Source organism: Acomys russatus, chromosome X (assembly GCF_903995435.1).
Source record: "Acomys russatus chromosome X, mAcoRus1.1, whole genome shotgun sequence".
NCBI lineage: Eukaryota > Metazoa > Chordata > Mammalia > Rodentia > Muridae > Acomys > Acomys russatus.
This window is the reverse complement of record NC_067169.1, coordinates 33,486,899-33,509,874: the sequence shown is the minus strand read 5'-3', so window position 1 is coordinate 33,509,874 and position 22,976 is coordinate 33,486,899. Positions and strand designations below refer to the sequence as shown.

Genomic DNA, 22,976 nt, shown 5'->3' with positions numbered 1-22,976 from the left:
TGATCACATTGAACACACTCATAACAAGTTTAGCCACAGCTCCCTCCATTTTCATCTAATCCATAAGGTTTCTTCTGGCTTTAGTCTACTCCTGATGCAACATGCACCCAACTGTCCATCTTCATCAATACCTCTAAATGAAGTACCCTTCCTTCCTCACTTCTGAGCATGAGTCAGCTCTCACCTCTAAGACGTTTGTCAACTCTCTACAGTCAGAAGCAACAGAATAAATAGTATCAATCCCGTACTGCAGAGAACTAGACAGTAAGCATTCTGATGGTTGCAAGGCCTATTTCATACGTTCTTCTTTGATTGCCTTTTAACAAAACCGATGAAAGATCATAACAGCCACCTTTATCATACATATAGCTACATGGAATGGTATGGTCCACTCTCTGTACCATAATGGTAATCACAAGAGAAAGTTGCTGTTATAATTGATTTGAACACAGAGAAATTATCTTGCTAGTCAACACAGAAAAATAATCACCTGGAGCTGGTTCAACACTTCTCCCCGGTCTGGCTTCATCTTGGCCAGGTTTGGGCAATCCTCTGCCCCTAAGATTTCTCCCAGCTTTGTTGAGGAATAAAATGAAAATAAAAAATTAAAATGGTGTACATTTAAAACTAAAACATTTTATGCTCAGATATGGACGTCAAATTAAACCTCTTATAATGAAATACACTTTCTTACGCTGTCATGAAAAGGCTACCATGATGTTCACAGGATACACAGCTTTCAGTTGCCTACTAACCCATTTAGACAAGTTCAATGCTTTGTGTGAAGAAGACCTGTCATGCCATTTGTGTCAGTGTTCACAGTTTTAAAAGACACATTCCAGTATCAACCCCTTCCCAATTTTGTTATCAGATAAAAATGACTTTCCACAGTAAAAAGTACCAATTCTAAATAAAAAATACTTATAAGGAGATGAGAAACAAAAAACCATGTACATGCACATACCCGAACAGACCTGTGTTGAAAGACTACTCGCACTTGAGAGTTTTATTTGATAACTTAAAATACATTATAATATTACTTTGTGCTCAAAGGTATTCATAAATGGGCCAAGTGACAACAAATATGTCATATTCTTTGCAACTCAGCAAGCAGGATGCAATCTATACTAAGCTACCAGGGCAAATATAAGATCATCTGACTGCTGCCAAAACTCTACACCTCATTAGCAAATAACTTCACCTGTGTACACCAGACACTTCATATTTCATTCTTTTTCAAGGCAGGTTTTCTCTGTATAGCTGTCCTGGACACACTTTGTACACCATGCTGGCCTCCAACACACATGATCTGCCTGCCTCTTACTGCAGGCGTCCTGGGATAACAGGTGTGCAGCCACACACTCACCTTCATATTTCATTCTTAACCACAACCTTACCCTCCACTTTCAAAAATCCCAATTTAAAGGTCTCTAGTAATGTTTCTCCCATATCTTTCTTTTTTCTTTCATTGTCTCCCTGTCACCATTTACAAGATTTTGACCAGGACTACACCACTGCTGCCTCTTCACTAAAGGCTTCAGCTGACACCTTGATATGGATATTCTTGACAATTTCTGGAATTCTTCTATCTCCAAGACAAAAGTGTCCTTGTCCAATTTCAATTTCCTTACTTGCTATGTCTAGTTTCAGATCAACTGATCACATTAAACACACTCATAAGAAGTTTAGCCACAGCTCCCTCCATTTTCATCTAATCCATAAGGTTTCTTCTGGCTTTAGTCTACTCCTGATGCAACATGCACCCAACGGTCCATCTTCATCAATACCTCTAAATGAAGTACCCTTCCTTCCTCACTTCTCAGCATGAGTCAGCTCTCACCTCTAAGACGTTTGTCAACTCTCTACAGTCAGAAGCAACAGAATAAATAGTATGAATCCCATATTGCAGAGAGCTAGACAGTAAGCATTCTGATGGTTACACAAGCCTCTTTCACATGTTCTTAACAAAACAGATCAAAAAACATAACAGTCAACTTTAACATATGGCTACATTGGATAGATGTGGTCCACTCTCTGTACCATCATGGTAATCACAAGAGAAAGTTGCTGTTATAATTGATTTCAACACAGAGAAATTATCTTGCTAGTCAACACAGAAAAACAATCACCTAGGGCTGTTTCAACACTTCTCCCCGGTCTGGCTTCACCTTGGCCAGGTTTGGTCAATCCTCTGCCTCTCGGATTTCTCCCAGCTTTGTTGAGGTATAAAATGAAAAGTAAAAAATTAAAATGGTGTACATTTAAAACTAAAACATTTTATGCTCAGATATGGACATCAAATGAAACCTCTTATAATTAAATATACTTTCTTACGCTGTCATGAAATGGCTACCATCATGTTCACAGGATACACAGCTTTCAGTTGCCTACTAACCCATTTAGAAAAGTTCAATGCTTTGTGTGAAGAAGACCTGTCATGCCATTTGTGTCAGTGTTCACAGTTGGAAAAGGTACATTCCAGTATCTACTTCTTCACAATTTTGTTATCAGATAAAAATGTTTTTATATAGTAAAAAGTATCAATTCTAAATAAAAATTACTTATAGGGAGATGAGAAACAAACAACCACATACATGCACATACCCTAACAGACCTTTTTTGAAAGACTACTTGCATTTTGAGAGTTTTATTTGATAACTTAAAATACTTTATAATATTACTTTGTGTTCAAAGGTATTCATAAACGTGGCAAGTGACAGCAAGTATATCATGTCCTTTGCAACTCACCAAAAAGGATGCAATCTATACTAAGCTACCAGGGCAAATATAAGATCATCTGACTGCTGCCAAAACTCTACACCTCATTAGCAAATAACTTCACCTGTGTACACCAGACTCTTCATATTTCATTCTTTTTCAAGGCAGGTTTTCTCTGTGTAGCTGTCCTGGACACACTTTGTACACCATGCTGGACTCCAACACACAGGATCTGCCTGCCTCTGACTGCAGGCGTCCTGGGATAACAGGTGTGCGGCCACACACTCACCTTCATATTTCATTCTTAACCACAACCTTACCCTCCACTTTCAAAAATCCCAATTTAAAGGTCTCTAGTAATGTTTCTCCCATTTCTTTCTTTTTTCTTTCATTGTCCCCCTGTCACCATTTACAAGATTTTGACCAGGACTACACCACTGCTGCCTCTTCACTAAAGGCTCCAGCTGACACCTTGATATGGATATTCTTGACAATTTCTGGAATTCTTCTATCTCCAAGACAAAAGTGTCCTTGTCCAATTTCAATTTCCTTACTTGCTATGTCTAGTTTCAGATCAACTGATCACATTGAACACACTCATAACAAGTTTAGCCACAGCTCCCTCCATTTTCATCTAATCCAAAAGGTTTCTTCTGGCTTTAGTCTACTCCTGATGCAACATGCACCCAACTGTCCATCTTCATCAATACCTCTAAATGAAGTACCCTTCCTTCCTCACTTCAGAGCATGAGTCAGCTCTCTCCTCTAAGACGTTTGTCAACTCTCTACAGTCAGAAGCAACAGAATACATAGTATCAATCCCATATTGCAGAGAGCTAGACAGTAAGCATTCTGATGGTTACACAGGCCTCTTTCACATGTTCTTAACAAAACAGATCAAAAAACATAACAGTCAACTTTAACATATGGCTACATTGGATAGATGTGGTCCACTCTCTGTACCATCATGGTAATCACAAGAGAAAGTTGCTGTTATAATTGATTTCAACACAGAGAAATTATCTTGCTAGTCAACACAGAAAAACAATCACCTAGGGCTGTTTCAACACTTCTCCCCGGTCTGGCTTCACCTTGGCCAGGTTTGGTCAATCCTCTGCCTCTCGGATTTCTCCTAGCTTTGTTGAGGTATAAAATGAAAGTAAAAAATTAAAATGGTGTACATTTAAAACTAAAATATTTCATGCTCAGATATGGACATCAAATGAAACCTCTTATAATTAAATATACTTTCTTACGCTGTCATGAAATGGCTACCATCATGCTCACAGGATACACAGCTTTCAGTTGCCTACTAACCCATTTAGACAAGTTCAATGCTTTGTGTGAAGAAGACCTGTCATGCCATTTGTGTCGATGTTCACAGTTTTAAAAGACACATTCCAGTATCAACCCCTTCACAATTTTTTTTATCGGAAAAAAATGATTTTATATAGTAAAAAGTATCAATTCTAAATAAAAGTTACTTATAGGAAGAGATAAGTAACAAACAACCATGTACATGCACATACCCTAACAGACCTGTGTTGAAAGACTACTCTCAGTTGAGAGTTTTATTCATAACTTAAAATACTTTATAATTATACTTTGTGCTCACAGGTATTCATAAACGGGGCAAGTGACAGCAAATATGTCATATCCTTTGCAACTCACCAAGCAGGATGCAATCTATACTAACCTACCAGGGCAAATATAAGATCATCTGACTGCTGCCAAAACTCTACACCTCATTAGCAAATAACTTCACCTGTGTACACCAGACTCTTCATATTTCATTCTTTTTCAAGGCAGGTTTTCTCTGTGTAGCTGTCCTGGACACACTTTGTACACCATGCAGGCCTCCAACACACAGGATCTGCCTGCCTCTGACTGCAGGCGTCCTGGGATAACAGGTGTGCGGCCACACACTCACCTTCATATTTCATTCTTAACCACAACCTTACCCTCCACTTTCAAAAATCCCAATTTAAAGGTCTCTAGTAATATTTCTCCCATTTCTTTCTTTTTTCTTTCATAGTCCCCCTGTCACCATTTACAAGATTTTGACCAGGACTACACCACTGCTGCCTCTTCACTAAAGGCTCCAGCTGACACCTTGATATGGATATTCTTGACAATTTCTGGAATTCTTCTATCTCCAAGACAAAAGTGTCCTTGTCCAATTTCAGTTTCCTTACTTGCTATGTCTAGTTTCAGATCAACTGATCACATTGAACACACTCATAACAAGTTTAGCCACAGCTCCCTCCATTTTCATCTAATCCATAAAGTTTCTTCTGGCTTTAGTCTACTCCTGATGCAACATGCACCCAACTGTCCATCTTCATCAATACCTCTAAATGAAGTACCCTTCCTTCCTCACTTCTCAGCATGAGTCAGCTCTCACCTCTAAGACATTTGTCAACTCTCTACAGTCAGAAGCAACAGAATCAACAGTATCAATCCCATATTGCAGAGAACTAGACAGTAAGCATTCTGATGGTTACAAGGCCTATTTCATACATTCTTCTTTGATTGCCTTTTAACAAAACCGATGAAAGATCATAACAGCCACCTTTATCATACATATAGCTACATGGGATGGATATGGTCCACTCTCTGTAACATCATGGTAATCACAAGAGAAAGTTGCTGTTATAATTGATTTGAACACAGAGAAATTATCTTGCTAGTCAACACAGAAAAATAATCACCTGGAGCTGGTTCAACACTTCTCCCCGGTCTGGCTTCATCTTGGCCAGGTTTGGGCAATCCTCTGCCCCTAAGATTTCTCCCAGCTTTGTTGAGGAATAAAATGAAAATAAAAAATTAAAATGGTGTACATTTAAAACTAAAACATTTTATGCTCAGATATGGACGTCAAATTAAACCTCTTATAATCAAATACACTTTCTTACGTTGTCATGAAAAGGCTACCATCATGTTCACAGGATACACAGCTTTCAGTTGCCTACTAACCCATTTAGACAAGTTCAATGCTTTGTGTGAAGAAGACCTGTCATGCCATTTGTGTCAGTGTTCACAGTTTTAAAAGACACATTCCAGTATCAGCCCCTTCCCAATTTTGTTATCAGATAAAAATGACTTTCCATAGTAAAAAGTACCAATTCTAAATAAAAACTACTTATAAGGAGATGAAAAACAAACAACCATGTACATGCACATACCCGAACAGACCTGTGTTGAAAGACTACTCGCACTTGAGAGTTTTATTTGATAACGTAAAATACATTATAATATTACTTTGTGCTCAAAGGTATTCATAAATGGGCCAAGTGACAACAAATATGTCATATTCTTTGCAACTCAGCAAGCAGGATGCAATCTATACTAAGCTACCAGGGCAAATATAAGATCATTTGACTGCTGCCAAAACTCTACACCTCATTAGCAAATAACTTCACCTGTGTACACCAGAGTCTTCATATTTCATTCTTTTTCAAGGCAGGTTTTCTCTGTGTAGCTGTCCTGGACACACTTTGTACACCATGCTGGACTCCAACACACAGGATCTGCCTGCCTCTGACTGCAGGCGTCCTGGGATAACAGGTGTGCGGCCACACACTCACCTTCATATTTCATTCTTAACCACAAACTTACCCTCCACTTTCAAAAATCCCAATTTAAAGGTCTCTAGTAATGTTTCTCCCATTTCTTTCTTTTTTCTTTCATTGTCCTCCTGTCACCATTTACAAGATTTTGACCAGGACTACACCACTGCTGCCTCTTCACTAAAGGCTTCAGCTGACACCTTGATATGGATATTCTTGACAATTTCTGGAATTCTTCTATCTCCAAGACAAAAGTGTCCTTGTCCAATTTCAATTTCCTTACTTGCTATGTCTAGTTTCAGATCAACTGATCACATTAAACACACTCATAACAAGTTTAGCCACAGCTCCCTCCATTTTCATCTAATCCATAAGGTTTCTTCTGGCTTTAGTCTACTCCTGATGCAACATGCACCCAACTGTCCATCTTCATCAATACGTCTAAATGAAGTACCCTTCCTTCCTCACTTCTCAGCATGAGTCAGCTCTCACCTCTTAGATGTTTGTCAACTCTCTACAGTCAGAAGCAACAGAATAAATAGTATGAATCCCATATTGCAGAGAGCTAGACAGTAAGCATTCTGATGGTTACACAAGCCTCTTTCACATGTTCTTAACAGAACAGATCAAAAAACATAACAGTCAACTTTAACATATGGCTACATTGGATAGATGTGGTCCACTCTCTGTACCATAATGGTAATCACAAGAGAAAGTTGCTGTTATAATTGATTTGAACACAGAGAAATTATCTTGCTAGTCAACACAGAAAAACAATCACCTAGGGCTGTTTCAACACTTCTCCCCGGTCTGGCTTCACCTTGGTCAGGTGTGGTCAATCCTCTGCCTCTCGGATTTCTCCCAGCTTTGTTGAGGTATAAAATGAAAGTAAAAAATTAAAATGGTGTACATTTAAAACTAAAACATTTTATGCTCAGATATGGACATCAAATGAAACCTCTTATAATTAAATATACTTTCTTACGCTGTCATGAAATGGCTACCATCATGTTCACAGGATACACAGCTTTCAGTTGCCTACTAACCCATTTAGACAAGTTCAATGCTTTGTGTGAAGAAGACCTGTCATGCCATTTGCGGCAGTGTTCACAGTTGGAAAAGGTACATTCCAGTATCTACTTCTTCACAATTTTGTTATCAGATAAAAATGTTTTTATATATAAAAATTATCAATTCTAAATAAAAATTACTTATAGGGAGATGAGAAACAAACAACCATATACATGCACATACCCTAACAGACCTTTTTTGAAAGACTACTTGCATTTTGAGAGTTTTATTTGATAACTTAGAATACTTTATAATATTACTTTGTGTTCAAAGGTATTCATAAACGGGGCAAGTGACAGCAAGTATGTCATGTCCTTTGCAACTCACCAAAAAGGATGCAATCTATACTAAGCTACCAGGGCAAATATAAGATCATCTGACTGCTGCCAAAACTCTACACCTCATTAGCAAATAACTTCACCTGTGTACACCAGACTCTTCATATTTCATTCTTTTTCAAGGCAGGTTTTCTCTGTGTAGCTGTCCTGGACACACTTTGTACACCATGCTGGACTCCAACACACAGGATCTGCCTGCCTCTGACTGCAGGCGTCCTGGGATAACAGGTGTGCAGCCACACACTCACCTTTATATTTCATTCTTAACCACAACCTTACCCTCCACTTTCAAAAATCCCAATTTAAAGGTCTCTAGTAATGTTTCTCCCATTTCTTTCTTTTTTCTTTCATTGTCCCCCTGTCACCATTTACAAGATTTTGACCAGGACTACACCACTGCTGCCTCTTCACTAAAGGCTTCAGCTGACACCTTGATATGGATATTCTTGACAATTTCTGGAATTCTTCTATCTCCAAGACAAAAGTGTCCTTGTCCAATTTCAATTTCCTTACTTGCTATGTCTAGTTTCAGATCAACTGATCACATTAAACACACTCATAACAAGTTTAGCCACAGCTCCTTCCATTTTCATCTAATCCATAACGTTTCTTCTGGCTTTATTCTACTCCTGATGCAACATGCACTCAACTGTCCATCTTCATCAATACCTCTAAATGAAGTACCCTTCCTTCCTCACTTCTCAGCATGAGTCAGCTCTCACCTCTAAGATGTTTGTCAACTCTTACAGTCAGAAGCAACAGAATAAGTAGTATCAATCCCATATTGCAGAGAACTAGACAGTAAGCATTCTGATGGTTACACAGGCCTCTTTCATACGTTCCTCTTTGATTGCTTTTAACAAAACAGATCAAAGAACATAACAGGCAACTTTATCATATAGCTACATGAGATGGATATGGTCCACTCTCTGTAACATCATGGTAACCACAACAGAAAATTGCTGTTATAATTGACTTGTAAGTGGTTTCCTTCAGTGTTTTTTAATGGTTAAATTTCTTACTCTATCTTTCTCTTCTCTATTCAGGAAACATTCAGCACCCTACTTTATATGAACGTACAATAAAGCTGTCTTTCACAATGACTTGAATTATTTCCATTATACCATCTTAAAATCATGCTCCTGCCTGAGGCAGTGGTTCAGAAGATTATAATACTTGTTGCTTCCTTTCTAGCTACACCGAGCGAAGCACAACTATCTGTAATTCCAGCTCCATAAATAGTTAACACTTTCTTCTGTTCTCTGGGTTCACCTGCATGTGTGTACAAAAAGATACACATGGAGACATAGATACCATAAATTTAAAGTATTTCTTAGCTTATAACTCAAAAACCAAGTCCCAAAATAAAAAGTGGCAAAAATACAGGATAAAGAACTCAAAAGTCTAGTTTTAGGGATGATTAATGACCTCCAGTTTGATTCAAATTAACAGAAAAATCAATTCAGAAAGTCTGTTTGTTGATAGAATGAGAAGCTCTGTAACTTACATAGAAAATACAACTGAATAAAAGATCTAGGCAAAGAAAATCAGTAAGTAAAATTAAAAAGCCAAGTGGCCACTGGACCCAGGCAGAAATGAGGAGGTGATATAGTTGTGAATGAAGACTATGAGTGTGGCAGGACAGACAAGGACTTTTAGTGTCACACATCATCTCTTTTAGGGAGCATCACAAGTTTCATAGTCCATCTATGAATAAGGAAAAGAACCTGCAACAAACTTAATGCCCATAGGCATACTTATAAAGATGGAACATATAGAACTACAAAAAAAAATTACATGTTCTAAAATTGGGTAGGGGATTGGATTGAAGAATAGAGGTGGAATTGTGGAGAGGGATGCCACACAAAGAAAGCCTTTAGAAGAGACATATGGAAGCCTACTGAAATAGGTAATCATTAAAGTTACACCAGAGTGACCATGTAATAAAGGGACTCTTGCCCTCTCCAAATAAGCATCAACTGTTACCTAATAAAAACTAGTTGTAAAACTGGGTGCAGTAGCACATGCCTGTAACCTAGCACTCAGGGAGGCACAGGCCAGTGGATATCTGTTAGTTTGAGGATAGCATGACCAAGAAAGCCAGTCCAGGACAGCCTGGACCCTGTCTCAAAAAAAACGGTCAAACGTGTTCCACAGACTCCTCCCTCAAAACTACAGGCCACTGGTAATGCTACTGCCCACTAAAAATTGACAATGAAATCTCAAGGTAATTTTAATTTGTGGAATGCACCACAAAGCTATGCCACGGAACATGGAAAACACCTAGCTAGTTCTGAAGTGGAAGCTTCACTCTTACTGGCTATGTTTTGTAGTGCCAAATGGAGCTACACACACTACTAGAGGAGCAACTAAATCATCAATCTGACACATTTACTAACAGTGTGATGTAAAAAATCAACCTTTCTGCAAAATATTATGGTACAAAAATACGACAAATATTATGGGAGTAGCAAAGCACTCTTTGACTTGATTTAATGCCCACTCCATTAGACGGATTCCATACTTCACACTGTTAATCAGGTCAAGAATCTAAGACTGGATAAGTCCAAAGCCTTAGGGGAAATCTTACTAGTGTGATTCTGCTGAATGAACATAGAAATAAAATGACTCCTATGACAGATTGCTATACTCATTGATCAGAGCATCGCTCAAGCATCATCACAGAATCTCCTTATAGTCAGTGGTAACTAAGACAGTGACCCACAGGTGGACAAGATTCACTGAGCAAGAGACTGCAGTGCTCAACCCTAAATGGGATGACTGTGTTGTATTGCTCCCCTCATGGATCAGGGATCTACGTGGAAGAACAGGCAGAAACAGTCAAACTAGAGCTGGAAAAGGACTTCAACCAAACACATTTTGGAAACACAACAGAGCAGATGCACAAAGGAATTCACAGATGAATGCAGATGTCTTATACAACCTCTAGTCTGACAAAATCCCAGCATGGAGGAGAGGACATGAGTTCAGATCGCAGCCCTATCCAAGAATTGATAGCTGTTGCAAAAAGGAAAAAATCCATTTTCTTCAGTGGAGTGACACTGATTAGATGACACTCAAAGGCAGGCTACACATTCAAAAATAGCTAACACAAATCAGACTCCCACTTTTAAATGTTTTTCATGTTTGTTTAAAAGAGAATATGAACATTAAGAGCAGAGCATGGAGAGGTGGAGGACAATCTGGGAAGTGTTAGGGGAGGGGAAAGAATATGAACATAATAGAAATGTATAAAAATTATCAGATAATAAATAAAAGTTTAAAAATTTTTCAAAAGTGTTTCCACATAAGTGAAGATTTACATATAGAAGAGTTTCCTATAATCAAAAAATAGTGTATTTCTTCAAAAGGATGCTTTAATTTAAAACAACCACTAACTAATGTTGGACTAGAACACTACAAATTTTTGGCAATTAATCATTTGGCTATTTTCTGTAGATTTTCTTAAAACAGAGAGTCTTTCCTTCTGAACCACTACACTATTACAAGATAAAATCTTATATCATTTATTGAAAACTATTCAAAGTAAAAATCAGAAAGTATATGGATATGAGACAAAGATAGGCATTTTGCAAACATAAGCAGTTCTGAAAGCATAAACACAATATCCAAAAGAAGGAAGTACACTACCACACTGGAACAGCAGTTGTTTTCTACCTTGCTCACAACTGCCACTTCCTAGTACCATAAGAATATTTTATCACACATTGCCAGACTAGGAGATTATTAAAATATATTATGTAAAGTATGACTTCTCATTAACATTCATTGAATTGTACTGACAAAACTTAAAAATTTAGTCATTCTAAGTTAGGGATCATCTACAGGGTCACAATATATTATGAAAAGTAAGAAGAAAGTAGAATATGCAGAGTAACTGAAAGTTACTTAAAGCACATAGTGATGTACAAGTATACTCTTGTTATTACATACAGGATTGTGGACTAAATACATATGAAAGAGGCCCTTGGTGTAATCTCTATCACCACTAAAGAACAAAAGAAAAGAAAACCCAACCAACCAGGCAACTAACTAAACAAACAAAAAACATAACCAGAACCACTACCACAGGGCTACCTCAATGTAGAAAGTAGTTACTTTCTCATTCACACATTCTAAACATACCATGTCTTAAGAAAAATACATCAGCATTCAGAGTAAATTCAGCATTTACATCTTGTGATACAAAAACCTTACTTATATTTCCCTTCTACATAGCAAATTCTTTTTCCTCTCTCAATTTTCTCTGAGGCTTTTCTTTGCTCAATCACTACTTTTCTAAACTTTGAGCTACTTCTATATTTGCTCTAAGTTTCTATTTTTAACAAGCCTATCCCATAGTCCATTTATCTTCCCTGGAAGATAAATTTCCTGATGGCAGATATTATGCTTTGGCTACCTTAGTATCATATATAGACCTGCATCACAGAAACATTTACCAAAATTTTTACCTATTGCTATCTCCTTGCTAGATATAGCAGCAAGGACCTGGTATGTATTACTCTACACTGTAGGATGTGTTCAATCACAGAAGACTTCAATAGCATCCAGCTACAAGAATAACATACCTATAAGCCCTTTCATCTTCCCAATCTCCGCTATAAAACTTACCTACTTATTTAATCTTTCTGTTTTACGATACAGGTAACATTTAGTGAGGTAAATTTTAATTATATTTACATTTGATTCCATCAGTAATTTTGTATTAAAGTCAAGCCCAGTAAATCTTAGCAGTGATTACCTCAAATAAGACTACATTAGTTTTGCTTAAGCCCTTGGATGAGTTACCAGGGAGCTTTGGTTTTTTGGAGACATTTCTCTGAAAAAAAGTATCTACATGATCATGGTTTTAAATCTAGAAACATCAGTTTAAATGATGAATACTATAATAACTGAACAGAAATCTTTGACAGCTTCCATGGAGTCAAAAATGTTCTTCACACACAGATTTTACTTGAGAATATCAAAGTATCAGTTTACCTTTAAAATGTATACAAAACCATGTAAAATATATTTTAATACTTATGTCCAATCTTTAAAATCATGCTTGGGATGTGACTGATGAAGTAACATGTGCAAAGGTTTTAAAAAGCTCTTGGTGTTGAGAATAGAATCCAGGGCCTTGTGCATGCTCACTGTATACTGAGCAACATCCTCAGAACTCATGTATACATTTTAATTGAATAGTAATTTTAAAAGTGATTTTTAAAATAGCTGTCTCCTATACCCACCCAGTGTTTATAACAACACAGTTCTAACATTCTAAATGTGACTTTATGCTCTGCCCTTATTCTTAGTGTGAACTGGAACATAAGACTCCAGGGGAGCTCTCAAGAATTCTAATTATCCTAATTTGAATCTTCCTGTATCTCTAGTACCTAAATTAAGGAACATGATTACCAGTCTACTGCCATTGTAATTTGACTTCAAGTCCTAATATCACCACTACTAAAAAAAAGGCCACCAGAATCAGATATAAAATAATAGAACATGTAATTAGGTATTAGCTTACCATATTTTCCTGGTGGTTGCAACACATGTCCTGTGAGGTGACACCATCCAACTGGGAAGATGTCCCGGGAGTCATATTTACACCAATAATCAAATTTTCCATTCCATCCATCAAAAGTAACATGAATCTGATCTCCCTCGACAGCTCCAATTGTGGCAGGACAGATCATAAAGGGATTTTTTCTATCAACAGCTTCAATTTTCATCCCAACTTTAAATTTATTTAGGGGGATCGGTGGTGGTTCCTACAAAAACATTTAAAAAATTTCACAGTTAAGATATATCAAGAACAATCTTTTTAGTGTGTTCTTTTATAACACTTAGTAACCAAAACTTGGGCTTGGTATTTATAAGGAAGAAAGTTATTCTTAAAAATCACAAACAATTCTTTAGACAGTTCACTTTTTTCCTATACAGCCAAGAGTCTAGTAGAAAACAAAACTAGCCTGATGAGTCCACTCATACAAGAAACATGTTCAGACTGGAGAGATGGCTCAGAGGTTAAGAGCACTGTTTGCTTTTCCAAAGGTCCTGAGTTCAATTTCCAGCAACCACATGGTGGCTCACAACCATCTATAAGATCTAGTGCCTGTACATGCAAACAAACCACTGTGTACATAATAAGCAAACACAGAAATAAATAAATAAATATAAAAAAGAAATATCTGGGGGATTCCAAGATGGCGCCGACCAATAAGCCACGTATCTGATCTACTCCGAGGAGACCAGGGACATAAGTAGAGCAACAGATTGCCGGACTTTGAGAACTGTATATGAGTGGGGCCCCAAAGGCCGCAGACCAAACAGGGGGCCTACCCCCCTGGGACAAGCAACATCCCAGAGGTGCTAAATGTACTCCCCAAACTCTGGAACGGAATCCACATGCAAACTGCAGCCTGCATATAAAACACAGACTCGCCGTTTGGGGAGGGGATTTTCCGGAGTCCCCAGCCAGAGGAGTCTCAGTGAAGAGGGTGAATCTACCCTAGGATTTCTCCTTCCACACCACCCCAAACTGTGGAGGTCACCCGCCTAGGCCGAGTGGAAACACAGGCAGCAGGACCCAACAAAGACAGCTAAAGTGGGACTGCAGCTCGCTGGCCATCCGGGGCCCAACCTAACACTGATCACAGCGGACTGAGCCTGCAAACAGTGGCAGTGAGAAATCAGCTTGAACTGCCTCCACAGACCTATCGGGAGACATGGGTCTTGCCTAGAGCGATAGCTTAGCATCATAGCCCTGCGGGAAGACCTGGTTCCGTGGGCTTCCGCCAGAGCTCTGCAACCCTATTGTTCCTACCCAGCCGCAAGGCACTGGCCCTGCACTCCCCGAACGAAAGAGCCTAGCGGGGACTCCTGGCCCGAGCAAGGCAGGCACTCTCACATTATCGGGAGACGAGACCTGGGTGGGTCGTGTTTGCAGTGTCTAATTGATGACCTAGAGCATTAGTGGAGCATCATAGCCCGGCGGGAAAATCTGGTTCCGCGGGCGATCACCAGAGCTCTGCAACCCTAGTGTTCCTAGCCTCCCAGCTGCAAGGCACTGGCCCTGCACTCCCGGAATGAGAGCGCCTAGCTGGGGCTCCTGGCCCGAGCAAGGCAGGTACTTTCACATTATCAGGAGACGAGAATGGGGTGGGTCGTGTTTGCAGTGTCTGATTGCTGACCTGGCGGGAAGACCTGGTTCCGCGAGTGACCCCCAGAGCTCTGCAACCCTATTGGTCCCAGCCGCCCAGCCGCAAGGCACTGGCCCTGCACTCCCCGAACAAAAGAGCCTAGCTGGGGCTCCTGGCCCAAGCAAGGCAGGCACTCTCACGTTATCAGGAGACGAAACATGGGTCTTGCTTGCAGTGTCTAATTGCTGACCAAGAACGACCTTGGTCCCTCCAGGCATATAGTTCTGGGAGAGGTTGGACACCTCTACAGGGTATAGAGACAGAGCTAAAAGACAGCTACACCACCAGAAGATCTGATCTACCTGGGGTCTTGACTACAAAGCCACAGGAAGGACAGGCAGCTGGGATCAACCTACACAACCAGAATGTTCTTGTGAGGACCTTATTCTAGGTCCCAAAACTGCTGATCTGAATTACAGCAGTAAAGTCCAAACAGATATCTACTTTGGCTGACTCAGCCTGGAGCATACGGTGCAGAGGAACATCACCAGGAGTGAAACCGGATCACCTACCTGTTCCATGGAAATACACCCTGATCCCCACAGGCAAGAGCACCTGACCTATAATCAGGCATCAATTAACCACTCTCAACCAGCGAAGGTCACCGCAAAATACCTACCAACATCAGAACCATCAAAATGACAAGAGGACAGCGAAGAACGCTAACAAAAACCAAAACAGTTTGGCATCTCCGGATGCCAACATTCCCAATGAAAATAACCCGGAGAACCTAACAGCAATGGATAGGCAAGAAAATGACCTCAAGTCCTTAGTAAAGAAGATCATAATGGAAGAAACAAATAAAATTTGTAAACAAATGCAGGAGGAGGCAAACAAGAGCGCTGAAGAGTTAAAAGAGTCATATAAAGAGGCACTTGAAGAATTTCAGAAAAAATATAAATAACTAGATGAAGGAAATCATTAAAACAGTCCAAGACATGAAGATAAAAATGGAAGCTATGATACAGGAACACACAGAAGAAAAACGTGATCAAGAGGCATCAGAGAAGAAAGCAAACATCTCAGAGGTGGCCTTATCTAACAGATTGCAAGAAATGGAAGAACGAATATCAGGACTTGAAGATACAATTGCAGAACTGGAAACAACATTCCAGGGAAATGCTAAATCTAAAAAGTTCCTGACACAGAGGATTCAAGAAATAAAAGACACCATGAAAACATGAAACTTCAGAATAATAGGGATTGAAGAAGGCAACCGACTCCACAGGCCAGAAAATATCTTTAATCGAATAATGGAAGAAAATATCCCCAATTTGAAGAAGGAGATGCATACTAGCATACAAGAGGCCTACAGAACACCAAATAGAATAGACCTGAAAAGAAAATCATCCCGCCACATAATAATAACAACACAAAATATACAGAACAAGGAAAAAATATTAAAAGCGGCAAGAGAAAAAGGCCGAGTAACATATGAAGGCAAACCTATCAGAATTACTCCTGACTTCTCAGCAGAGACCATGAAAGCCAGAAGGGCCTGGACAGAGGTTCTGCAAACCCTAAGAAAACACAGATACCAGGCAAGATTACTTTATCCAGCGAAATTATCAATAACCATTGATGGAGAAGAAAAGCAAATCTATGCCAAAAACAAATTCAAACAGTACCTAGCCACAAATCTGGCTTTTCAGAAGTTACTAAAAGGAAAACTCCACCCCAAACGGTCCAACTACAACCGAAACTACATAGGAAATAGGTAACTATACCATTGCAAAATCACAACCTCACAAAATCTTGACTGTTACAAATACCAAAAATGAAGGGACTTACCAATCACTGGTCATCAATATCTCTCAACGTCAATGGTCTCAATTCTCCAATAAAAAGACACAGACTAATGGAGGGGATGCATAAACATGACCCAACATTCTTCTGCATTCAAGAAATACATCTCAACCACAAGGATAGACATTGCCACCGAATAAAAGGTTGGGGAAAAAATATTCCAAGCAAATAGTCACAAGAAACAAGGTGGGGTAGCCATTCTAATATCTAATAAAATAGACTTTCAACCAAAATTAATCAAAAGGGATGAGGATGGACACTTCGTACTCGTCCAAAGTAAAGTCAACCAAGAAGACATCATGATTTTGAATATCTATGATCCTAATACAAGGGCTCCCACATTTGTAAAAGAGTTATTAACAAGGCTTGCCCCACTCATTGATACCCACACATTAATAGTGGGAGACTTCAACACCCCACTTTCACTCAAAGATAAGTCTTTGATTCAAAAACTAAGCCGGGAAATAACCTCATTAACCAATGTCATGAATCAAATGGATCTAACAGTTATATACAGAACTTTCCACCCAAATGCAAAGGATTATACCTTTTTCTCAGTACCCCATGGAACGTTCTCTAAAATTTATCACATAGTTGGTCACGAAGCAAACCTCAGCAGATACAAGAAGATTGAAATAATACCTTGTATCTTATCAGATCGCCATGGTCTAAGTCTGGACTTCAACAACAACAGAAATAACAAAAAGCATACTAACACGTGGAAACTAAACAACTTACTACTTAATGACACATGGGTCACAGAAGAAATAAGGGAAGAAATAAAAGACTTCCTGAAATTCAATGAAAATGATGGAACAACATACCCAAATTTGTGGGACACATTGAAAGCAGTGCTAAGAGGAAAATTCATAGCATTGAGTGCCTTTAAAAAGAAAATGGAATCATCCCACATAAATAACTTAACAACATATCTGCAAGCTTCAGAAAAAAAGAAGCAGAAACACCCAAGAGGAGTAGACGCCTAGAAATAATCAAACTCAGAGCTGAAATCAATAAATTAGAAACAAAGAGAACAATGCAAAGAATCAACAAAACCAAGAGCTGGTTCTTTGAGAAAATTAACGAGATAGACAAACCCTTAGCCAATCTAACTAAAAGACAGAGAAACACTATCCAAATTTACAAAATCAGAAATGAAAAGGGAGACATAACAATAGACACCAAAGAAATACAAAGAATCATAAGAACCTACTTTAAAGCCATTTATGCAACAAAATTTGAAAATTGAAGGGAAATGGACAATTTTCTTTACCGATTCCATTTGCCAAAATTGAACCAAGACCAGATAAACAAATTAAATGGCCCTATTTCGCCTATAGAGATAGAAGCAACCATTGATAGTCTCCCAACCAAAAAAAGCCCAGGGCCAGGTGGTTTCAGCGCAGAATTCTACCAGTCCTTCAAAGAGGAGCTAATACCGATACTAATAAAGCTATTCCGAAAGATAGAATTGGACGGAATATTACCAAATTCCTTCTATGAGGCCACAGTCACATTGATACCTAAACCTCAGAAAGACCCAACAAAAAAAGAGAATTTCAGACCAATTTCTCTTATGAATATTGATGCAAAAATACTCAACAAAATACTCGCAAAGCGAATACAACAACATATCAAAGACATCATTCACCATGACCAGGTAGGATTCATTCCAGGCATGCAGGGATGGTTTAACATACAGAAATCCATCAATGTAATCCATCATATAAACAAACTGAAAGAGAAAAACCACATGATCATCTCTTTAGATGCAGAAAAAGCATTTGACAAAATCCAACACCCATTTATGTTTAAAGTTCTGGAGAGAGCGGGAATACAAGGCACTTATCTAAACATAATAAAGGCTATATACAGCAAACCAACAGCTAACATTAAATTAAATGGAGAGATACTCAAGGAAATCCCTCTAAAATCGGGGACCAGACAAGGCTGCCCTCTGTCCCCATATCTCTTCAATATAGTTCTTGAAGTTCTAGCCAGAGCAAAAAGACATCAAAAGGAGATCAAGGGGATTCAAATGGGAAAGGAAGAAGTCAAATTATCCCTATTTGCAGATGATATGATAGTGTATATAAGTGACTCGCAAAATTCCACCAGAGAACTCCTACAGCTGAGAAACACCTTCAGCAAATTGGCAGGATACAAAATAAACTAAAAAAAGTCAGTAGCTTTCCTGTATACAAATGACAAACAGCAGAGGAAGAAATTAGGAAAACTACTCCCTTCACGATAGCCAAAAACAATATAAAATATCTAGGAGTAACTCTGACCAAGCAAGTGAAGGACTTATTTGAAAAAAACTTTAAACCTCTGAAGAAAGAGATTGAAGATGACATCAGAAGATGGAGGGATTTACCTTGTTCGTGGATCGGGAGAATCAACATAGTAAAAATGGCCATCTTACCAAAAACAATTTACAGATTCAATGCAATCCCTATCAAAATACCTACAAAATATTTTGAAGATATTGAAAGATCAATTCTCACATTCATATGGAGAAATAAAAAACCCTGAATAGCAAAAACAATCCTATACAATAAAAGATCCTCTGGAGGAATCTCCTTACCTGATCTCAAGCTGTACTACAGAGCAACAGTAATTAAAACAGCATGGTACTGGCAAAGCAATAGGCTGGTGGATCAATGGAATCGAATTGAAGACCAGGGATGAATTCACATACATTTGTTCACTTGATTTTTGACAAAGAAGCCAAATCTATTCAATGGAAAAATGATAGCATCTTCAAGGAACTTAACAGAGAATTCTCAACAGAGGAATATCAAATGGCCAAGAAACACTTAAAGAAATGTTCATCCTGGTTAGTCATCAGAGAAATGCAAATCAAAACGACACTGAGATTCCATCTTACACCCATCAGAATGGCTAAGATCAAAAACTCAAGTGACACCACATGCTGGTGAGGATGTGGAGAGAGAGGAACACTCCTTCATTGCTGGTGGGAATTCAAACTAGTACAACCACTTTGAAAAGCTATCTGGTGCTTTCTCAGAAAAATGGGTTAGGGCTTCCTCAAGAACCAGCTATCCCACTCCTTGGAATATACCCATAAAATGCCCTACCACACAACAAGGACGTATGCTCAACTGTGTTCTTGGCTGCTTTATACATAATAGCCAGAACATGGAAACAGCCTAAGTGTCCCTCAGTAGAAGAATGGACTAAGAAACTGTGTTACATGTAGCATGGAAGAATGGGGAAATAGTAGGACCCACAGGGTCCTGGAAACCTACAAGAAGAACTTTATGACAGGCAGATCTGGGTCCTGGGGTCCTCCTCAAACTAAGGCACCAGCCAAGGAGAATATAGGCAGTAAACTTTGAACCCCTAACAAGACCTAGCCGACGAACATGATATTTTCCACCGTTGAGTGGAGAGTGAGATCTGACTCTCACACGAACTCTGGTGCCCCTTTGCAGACCACGCCTCATGGATGGGGAGGCCTGGCAGCACTCAGAGGAAAGATAGCAAGTTACCAAGAAGAGACTCGCTATTCCAAGAGCATATATAGGGGGAGGAGGTCTCCCTCTATCACAGGCATAGGGGAGGGGAGAAGGGGGGAAGTGGGAGGGAGGGGCTAATGGGAGGAAACAGGGGAAGGGCTAACATCAAGATGTAATATGAATACATTAATAAAAATGTAAAAAACGTTAAAAAAGACATACCTTCTATTATGTGACAGAAATTAATGGTTCACTAACCAACAAAAATTTTAAATATTGCTTTAGGGAGCTACCAGTTTAAAAGTTATGCATCTGATCTATAGAACCTTTCACCCACACAAGAAAGAATACACCTTCTTCTCTGCACCCCATGGAGCCTTCTCCAAAATTGATCACATTGTAGGTCACAAAGCAAGCCTCAATAGATACAAGGGGATTGAAATAATACCTTGTATCCTATCAGATCACCATGCTCTTAGGCTGCAATTCAACAACAACAGAAATAACAAAAAGCCTACACGTACGTGGAAACTAAACAACTCTCTGCTAAATGACACCTGGGTCAGGGAAGAAATAAAGAAAGAAATCAAGGAGTTTCTGAAATTCAATGAAAATGAAGAACAACATACCCAAATTTGTGGGATACATTGAAAGCAGTGCTAAGAGGAAAATTCATAGCACTAAGTGCCTTTAAAAAGAAATTGGAAACATCGCACATAAGCATCTTAACAACACAACTGGAAGCCCTAGAAAAAAAAGAAGCAGAAACACCCAAGAGGAGTAGACGCCTGGAAATAATCAAACTCAGGGCTGAAATTAACAAATTAGAAACTAAGAAAACAGTCCAAAGAATCAACAAAACGAAGAGCTGGTTCTTTGAGAAAATCAACAAGATAGACAGACCGTTAGCCAAACTAACTAAAAGACAGAGAGACAGTATGGAAATCAACAAAATCAGAAATGAAAAGGGAGACATAACAACAGACACTGAAAAAATTCAAAGAATCATAAGATCCTACTTTGAAGGCATATATGCCACAAAATTTGAAAATCTAAGGGAAATAGACGATTTTCTTGATCAATTTCACTTGCCAAAGTTGAATGAAGAACAGATAAACAAGCTAAATAGTCCCATTTCTCCTACAGAAATAGAAGCAATCATCGATGGTCTCCCAACCAAAAAAAGCCCAGGGCCAGATGGTTTCAGTGCAGAATTCTACCAGACCTTCAAGGGCGAGCTAATACCAATACTCTTCAAGCTACTCCAAAAGATAGAAATGGATGGAAAATTACCAAATTCATTCTATGAGGCCATAGTCTCATTGATACCTAAACCTCACAAAGACTCAACAAAGAAAGAGAATTTCAGACCAATTTCTCTTATGAACATAGATGCAAAAATACTAAATAAAATACTTGCAAAACGAATACAGGAACACATCAAAGATATCATTCATCATGACCAAGTAGGCTTCATTCCAGGCATGCAGGGATGGTTTAATATACGGAAATCCATCAATGTAATCCACCATATAAACAAACTGAAAATAAAAAACCACATGATCATCTCCTTGGATGCAGAGAAAGCATTTGATAAAATTCAACACCCATTCATGTTTAAAGTTTTAGAGAGATCGGGGATACAAGGCACTTTCCTCAACATAATAAAGGCTATATACAGCAAGCCAATAGCCAAAATCAAAGTAAATGGTGAGATACTCAAGGAAATTCCTCTAAAATCGGGAACAAGGCAAGGCTGCCCACTCTCTCCATATCTCTTCAATATAGTACTCGAAGTTCTAGCCAGAGCAATAAGACAACAAAAGGAGATCAAGGGTATCCAAATGGGAAAGGAGGAAGTCAAATTATCCCTATTTGCAGATGATATGATAGTGTACATAAGTGACCCTCAAAATTCCACCAGAGAACTCCAAAAGCTGATAAACACCTTCAGCAAATTGGCTGGATACAAAATTAACTCAAAAAAGTCTGTAGCCTTCCTATACACAAATGACAAGCTTGCAGAGGAAGAAATTAGGAAAACCACACCCTTCACATTAGCCACAAACAATATAAAATATCTAGGAGTTACCCTAACTAAGCAAGTGAAGGACTTGTATGAAAAAAATTTCAAAACTCTGAAGAAAGAGATTGAAGATAACCTGAGAAGATGGCATGATCTTCCTTGCTCATGGATCGGGAGAATTAACATAGTAAAAATGGCCATCCTACCAAAAGCAATCTTCAGATTCAATGCAATCCCTATCAAAATACCTACACAATTTTTTAAAGACATTGAAAGTTCAATTCTGAACTTCATATGGAAAAACAAAAAATCCAGAATAGCTAACACAATCTTGTACAATAAAAGTTGCTCCGGAGGAATCTCCATACCTGATCTCAAACTGTACTATAAAGCAACAGTAATTAAAACTGCATGGTACTGGCATAGCAACAGGCTAGTTGATCAGTGGAATCGAATCGAAGACCCAGATATGAATCCACACACATATGGTCACTTGATTTTTGACAAAGAAGCCAAATCCATTCAATGGAAAAAGGATAGCATCTTCAACAAATGGTGCTGGTCTAATTGGAGGTCTATGTGTAAAAAAATGAAACTGGACCCATATTTGTCACCTTGCACAAAACTCAAATCCAAGTGGATTAAAGACCTCAACATAAAACCAGAGACACTAAGCCACTTAGAGGAAAAAGTGGGAAAGAGCCTGGAACATATTGGCACAGGAGACAACTTCCTGAACAGAACACCAATGGCCCAGG

At 38.7% G+C, this 22,976-nt stretch overlaps 1 protein-coding gene across 1 annotated transcript in view; it reads right to left on the bottom strand.

Annotated features, from left to right (window-relative positions):
- Positions 1 to 22,976, bottom strand: part of LOC127185202 (sex comb on midleg-like protein 2) — a 104,185-nt gene that overhangs the window by 62,086 nt on the left and 19,123 nt on the right. The window contains exon 6 of the mRNA XM_051141763.1: positions 13,230 to 13,473. Within this exon, the coding sequence (XP_050997720.1) occupies positions 13,230 to 13,473 (244 nt within the window). The remainder of the gene's footprint in view (positions 1 to 13,229; positions 13,474 to 22,976) is intronic.